Below are 6,267 nucleotides of genomic sequence, written 5' to 3'. Positions count from 1 at the left end.
TGTAATTAAATATATAGGTCATATTAATGAAATTAAATATTTAGGTCATATTAATGTTAGATCCTGTAATGTAATCAACTCATTTCAAAACCTCCATCATTGCATGAAATGTCATGTGTCTGTGTGCCTGCATGCGTGTGAACCTGTCAATGCGTGTGTGTGTGTGATACCTGTGCGACAGTAGGGGTATGCGTTCCAGGCCTTCTCATGGATGTTAAGGGCCGATGCTGGAGCTAGCATTCTGACGAACGATGGAACTTTACTGTAGGAGGGAGAGAGAGGGAATATCTACTGGGTGAAATAACACAGTGTGACATCACAGCAGCAACATGTGACCTGTTGCCACAAGAAAAGGGCAACCAGTGAAGAACAAACACCATTGTAAATACAACCCATATTTATGAAAAGAAGGAAGAGAAAGAGGGAGATGGAGAGAAAGAGGGAGACTGAGGGAGAGAAAGAGGGAGACGGAGAGAGAGAAAGAGGGAGACGGAGAGAGAGAAAGAGGGAGAAAGAGAGAGAGAAAGAGGGAGACAGAGGGAGAGAAAGAGGGAGAAGGAGGGAGAGAAAGAGGGAGACGGAGGGAGAGAAAGAGGGAGAAGGAGGGAGAGAAAGAGGGAGACGGAGGGAGAGAAAGAGGGAGAAGGAGGGAGAGAAAGAGGGAGACGGAGAGAGAGAAAGAGGGAGACGGAGGGAGAGAAAGAGGGAGACGGAGAGAGAGAAAGAGGGAGACGGAGGGAGAGAAAGATGGAGACGGAGGGAGAAAGAGGGAGACGGAGGGAGAGAAAGATGGAGACGGAGGGAGAGAAAGAGGGAGACGGAGGGAGAGAAAGAGGGAGACGGAGAGAGAGAAAGAGGGAGACGGAGAGAGAAAGAGGGAGACGGAGGGAGAGAAAGAGGGAGACGGAGGGAGAGAAAGAGGGAGACGGAGAGAGAGAAAGAGGGAGACGGAGGGAGAGAAAGAGGGAGACGGAGAGAGAGAAAGAGGGAGACGGAGGGAGAGAAAGAGGGAGACAGAGAGAGAGAAAGAGGGAGACGGAGGGAAAGAAAGAGGGAGACGGAGGGAGAGAAAGAGGGAGACGGAGGGAGAGAAAGAGGGAGACGGAGAGAGAGAAAGAGGGAGACGGAGAGAGAAAGAGGGAGACGGAGGGAGAGAAAGAGGGAGACGGAGGGAGAGAAAGAGGGAGACGGAGAGAGAGAAAGAGGGAGACGGAGGGAGAGAAAGAGGGAGACGGAGGGAGAGAAAGAGGGAGACGGAGAGAGAGAAAGAGGGAGACGGAGGGAGAGAAAGATGGAGACGGAGGGAGAGATGGAGGGAGACGGAGGGAGAGAAAGAGGGAGACGGAGAGAGAGAAAGAGGGAGACGGAGGGAGAGAAAGAGGGAGACGGAGGAACAGAGAGGGAGACGGAGGGAGAGAAAGAGGGAGACAGAGGGAGAGAAAGATGGAGACGGAGGGAGAGAAAGAGGGAGACGGAGGGAGAGAAAGAGGGAGACGGAGAGAGAGAAAGAGGGAGACGGAGCGAGAGAAAGAGGGAGACGGAGCGAGAGAAAGAGGGAGACGGAGGGAGAGAAAGAGGGAGACGGAGGAAGAGAAAGAGGGAGACGGAGGGAGAGAAAGAGGGAGACGGAGGGAGAGAAAGAGGGAGACGGAGGGAGAGAAAGAGGGAGACGGAGGAAGAGAAAGAGGGAGACGGAGGGAGAGAAAGAGGGAGACGGAGAGAGAGAAAGAGGGAGACGGAGGGAGAGAAAGAGGGAGACGGAGGGAGAGATGGAGGGAGACGGAGGGAGAGAAAGAGGGAGACGGAGGGAGAGAAAGATGGAGACGGAGGGAGAGATGGAGGGAGACGGAGGGAGAGATGGAGGGAGACGGAGGGAGAGAAAGAGGGAGACGGAGAGAGAGAGAGAGGGAGACGGAGGGAGAGAAAGTGGGAGACGGAGGAACAGAGAGGGAGACGGAGGGAGAGAAAGATGGAGACGGAGGGAGACGGAGGGAGAGAAAGAGGGAGACGGAGGGAGAGAAAGAGGGAGACGGAGGGAGAGAAAGAGGGAGACGGAGGGAGACGGAGGGAGAGAAAGAGGGAGACAGAGGGAGAGAAAGATGGAGACGGAGGGAGAGAAAGAGGGAGACGGAGGGAGAGAAAGAGGGAGACGGAGAGAGAGAAAGAGGGAGACGGAGAGAGAGAAAGAGGAGACGGAGGGAGAGAAAGAGGGAGACGGAGGGAGAGAAAGAGGGAGACGGAGAGAGAGAAAGAGGGAGACGGAGAGAGAGAAAGAGGGAGACGGAGAGAGAGAAAGAGGGAGACGGAGGGAGAGAAAGAGGGAGACGGAGGAAGAGAAAGAGGGAGACGGAGGGAGAGAAAGAGGGAGACGGAGGGAGAGAAAGAGGGAGACGGAGGGAGAGAAAGAGGGAGACGGAGGGAGAGATGGAGGGAGACGGAGGGAGAGAAAGAGGGAGACGGAGAGAGAGAGAGAGGGAGACGGAGGGAGAGAAAGAGGGAGACGGAGGAACAGAGAGGGAGACGGAGGGAGAGAAAGAGGGAGACAGAGGGAGAGAAAGATGGAGACGGAGGGAGAGAAAGAGGGAGACGGAGGGAGAGAAAGAGGGAGACGGAGAAAGAGGGAGACGGAGAGAGAGAAAGAGGGAGACGGAGGGAGAGAAAGAGGGAGACGGAGGAAGAGAAAGAGGGAGACGGAGGGAGAGAAAGAGGGAGACGGAGGGAGAGAAAGAGGGAGACGGAGGGAGAGAAAGAGGGAGACGGAGGAAGAGAAAGAGGGAGACGGAGGGAGAGAAAGAGGGAGACGGAGGAAGAGAAAGAGGGAGACGGAGGGAGAGAAAGAGGGAGACGGAGAGAGAAAGAGGGAGACGGAGGGAGAGAAAGAGGGAGACGGAGAGAGAAAGAGGGAGACGGAGGGAGAGAAAGAGGGAGACGGAGGGAGAGAAAGAGGGAGACGGAGAGAGAGAAAGAGGGAGACGGAGGGAGAGAAAGAGGGAGACGGAGGGAGAGAAAGAGGGAGACGGAGGGAGAGAAAGAGGGAGACGGAGAGAGAGAAAGAGGGAGACGGAGGGAGAGAAAGAGGGAGACGGAGGGAGAGAAAGAGGGAGACGGAGGAAGAGAAAGAGGGAGACGGAGGGAGAGAAAGAGGGAGACGGAGGGAGAGAAAGAGGGAGACGGAGGGAGAGAAAGAGGGAGACGGAGGGAGAGAAAGAGGGAGACGGAGGAAGAGAAAGAGGGAGACGGAGAGAGAGAAAGAGGGAGACGGCGAGAGAGAAAGAGGGAGACTGAGGGAGAGAAAGAGGGAGACGGAGGAAGAGAAAGAGGGAGACGGAGGGAGAGAAAGAGGGAGACGGAGGGAGAGAAAGAGGGAGACGGAGGAAGAGAAAGAGGGAGACGGAGGGAGAGAAAGAGGGAGACGGAGGGAGAGAAAGAGGGAGACGGAGGGAGAGAAAGATGGAGACGGAGGGAGAGAAAGAGGGAGACGGAGGGAGAGAAAGAGGGAGACGGAGAGAGAAAGAGGGAGACGGAGGGAGAGAAAGAGGGAGACGGAGAGAGAGAAAGAGGGAGACGGAGGGAGAGAAAGAGGGAGACGGAGGGAGAGAAAGATGGAGACGGAGGGAGAGAAAGAGGGAGACGGAGGGAGAGAAAGAGGGAGACGGAGGGAGAGAAAGAGGGAGACGGAGGGAGAGAAAGAGGGAGAAGGAGGGAGAGAAAGAGGGAGACGGAGGGAGAGAAAGAGGGAGACGGAGGGAGAGAAAGAGGGAGACGGAGGGAGAGAAAGAGGGAGACGGAGAGAGAAAGACGGAGACGGAGGGAGAGAAAGAGGGAGACGGAGGGAGAGAAAGAGGGAGACGGAGAGAGACTGAGGGAGAGAAAGAGGGAGACGGAGGGAGAGAAAGAGGGAGAAAGAGGGAGACTGAGGGAGAGAAAGAGGGAGACGGAGGGAGAGAAAGAGGGAGAAGGAGGGAGAGAAAGAGGGAGAAGGAGGGAGAGAAAGAGGGAGACGGAGGGAGAGAAAGAGGAGACGGAGGGAGAGAAAGAGGGAGACGGAGGGAGAGAAAGAGGGAGACGGAGAGAGAGAAAGAGGGAGAAGGAGGGAGAGAAAGAGGGAGACGGAGGGAGAGAAAGAGGGAGAAGGAGGGAGAGAAAGAGGGAGACGGAGGGAGAGAAAGAGGGAGACGGAGGGAGAGAAAGAGGGAGACGGAGAGAGAGAAAGAGGGAGACGGAGGGAGAGAAAGAGGGAGACGGAGAGAGAGAAAGAGGGAGACGGAGGGAGAGAAAGAGGGAGACGGAGGGAGAGAAAGAGGGAGACGGAGAGAGAGAAAGAGGGAGACGGAGGGAGAGAAAGATGGAGAAGGAGGGAGAGAAAGAGGGAGACGGAGGGAGAGAAAGAGGGAGACGGAGAGAGAAAGAGGGAGACGGAGAGAGAAAGAGGGAGACGGAGGGAGAGAAAGAGGGAGACGGAGAGAGAGAAAGAGGGAGACGGAGAGAGAGAAAGAGGGAGACGGAGGGAGAGAAAGAGGGAGACGGAGGGAGAGAAAGAGGGAGACGGAGGGAGAGAAAGAGGGAGACGGAGAGAGAGAAAGAGGGAGACGGAGAGAGAGAAAGAGGGAGACAGAGGGAGAGAAAGAGGGAGACGGAGGGAGAGAAAGAGGGAGAAGGAGGGAGAGAAAGAGGGAGACGGAGGGAGAGAAAGAGGGAGACGGAGGGAGAGAAAGAGGGAGACGGAGGGAGAGAAAGAGGGAGACGGAGGGAGAGAAAGAGGGAGACGGAGAGAGAGAAAGAGGGAGACGGAGGGAGAGAAAGAGGGAGACGGAGGGAGAAAGAGGGAGACGGAGGGAGAGAAAGAGGGAGACGGAGGGAGAGAAAGATGGAGACGGAGGGAGAGAAAGAGGGAGACGGAGGGAGAGAAAGAGGGAGACGGAGGGAGAGAAAGAGGGAGACGGAGGGAGAGAAAGAGGGAGAAGGAGGGAGAGAAAGAGGGAGACGGAGGGAGAGAAAGAGGGAGACGGAGGGAGAGAAAGAGGGAGACGGAGGGAGAGAAAGAGGGAGACGGAGAGAGAAAGACGGAGACGGAGGGAGAGAAAGAGGGAGACGGAGGGAGAGAAAGAGGGAGACGGAGAGAGACTGAGGGAGAGAAAGAGGGAGACGGAGGGAGAGAAAGAGGGAGAAAGAGGGAGACTGAGGGAGAGAAAGAGGGAGACGGAGGGAGAGAAAGAGGGAGACGGAGAGAGAGAAAGAGGGAGACGGAGAGAGAGAAAGAGGGAGACAGAGGGAGAGAAAGAGGGAGACGGAGGGAGAGAAAGAGGGAGAAGGAGGGAGAGAAAGAGGGAGACGGAGGGAGAGAAAGAGGGAGACGGAGGGAGAGAAAGAGGGAGACGGAGGGAGAGAAAGAGGGAGACGGAGAGAGAAAGAGGGAGACGGAGGGAGAGAAAGAGGGAGACGGAGAGAGAGAAAGAGGGAGACGGAGGGAGAGAAAGAGGGAGACGGAGGGAGAAAGAGGGAGACGGAGGGAGAGAAAGAGGGAGACGGAGGGAGAGAAAGATGGAGACGGAGGGAGAGAAAGAGGGAGACGGAGGGAGAGAAAGAGGGAGACGGAGGGAGAGAAAGAGGGAGACGGAGGGAGAGAAAGAGGGAGAAGGAGGGAGAGAAAGAGGGAGACGGAGGGAGAGAAAGAGGGAGACGGAGGGAGAGAAAGAGGGAGACGGAGGGAGAGAAAGAGGGAGACGGAGAGAGAAAGACGGAGACGGAGGGAGAGAAAGAGGGAGACGGAGGGAGAGAAAGAGGGAGACGGAGAGAGACTGAGGGAGAGAAAGAGGGAGACGGAGGGAGAGAAAGAGGGAGAAAGAGGGAGACTGAGGGAGAGAAAGAGGGAGACGGAGGGAGAGAAAGAGGGAGAAGGAGGGAGAGAAAGAGGGAGAAGGAGGGAGAGAAAGAGGGAGACGGAGGGAGAGAAAGAGGAGACGGAGGGAGAGAAAGAGGGAGACGGAGGGAGAGAAAGAGGGAGACGGAGAGAGAGAAAGAGGGAGAAGGAGGGAGAGAAAGAGGGAGACGGAGGGAGAGAAAGAGGGAGAAGGAGGGAGAGAAAGAGGGAGACGGAGGGAGAGAAAGAGGGAGACGGAGGGAGAGAAAGAGGGAGACGGAGAGAGAGAAAGAGGGAGACGGAGGGAGAGAAAGAGGGAGACGGAGGGAGAGAAAGAGGGAGACGGAGGGAGAGAAAGAGGGAGAAGGAGGGAGAGAAAGAGGGAGAAGGAGGGAGAGAAAGAGGGA

The 6,267-nt window shown here is 56.2% G+C and overlaps 1 protein-coding gene across 3 annotated transcripts in view; it reads right to left on the bottom strand.

The window, feature by feature from the left end:
- The window catches only part of LOC110534815 (phosphatidylinositol transfer protein alpha isoform), an 83,942-nt gene that overhangs the window by 53,260 nt on the left and 24,415 nt on the right, over positions 1-6,267 (bottom strand). For all 3 annotated transcript variants that reach the window (XR_016484072.1, XM_090188748.1, XM_090188747.1), the window contains one exon: positions 171-262. Coding sequence is in view for 2 of the 3 variants with exons in the window: in XM_090188748.1 (XP_090044874.1) it covers positions 171-262 (92 nt within the window). In the remaining variant the exon portion in view is untranslated. The remainder of the gene's footprint in view (positions 1-170; positions 263-6,267) is intronic.

The sequence above is a fragment of the Oncorhynchus mykiss genome, chromosome 10 (assembly GCF_057628025.1).
Source record: "Oncorhynchus mykiss isolate SJ-2025 chromosome 10, ASM5762802v1, whole genome shotgun sequence".
Lineage (NCBI taxonomy): Eukaryota > Metazoa > Chordata > Actinopteri > Salmoniformes > Salmonidae > Oncorhynchus > Oncorhynchus mykiss.
The sequence above is the reverse complement of the archived record's forward strand: the minus strand, read 5'-3'. Positions and strand labels throughout refer to the sequence as shown.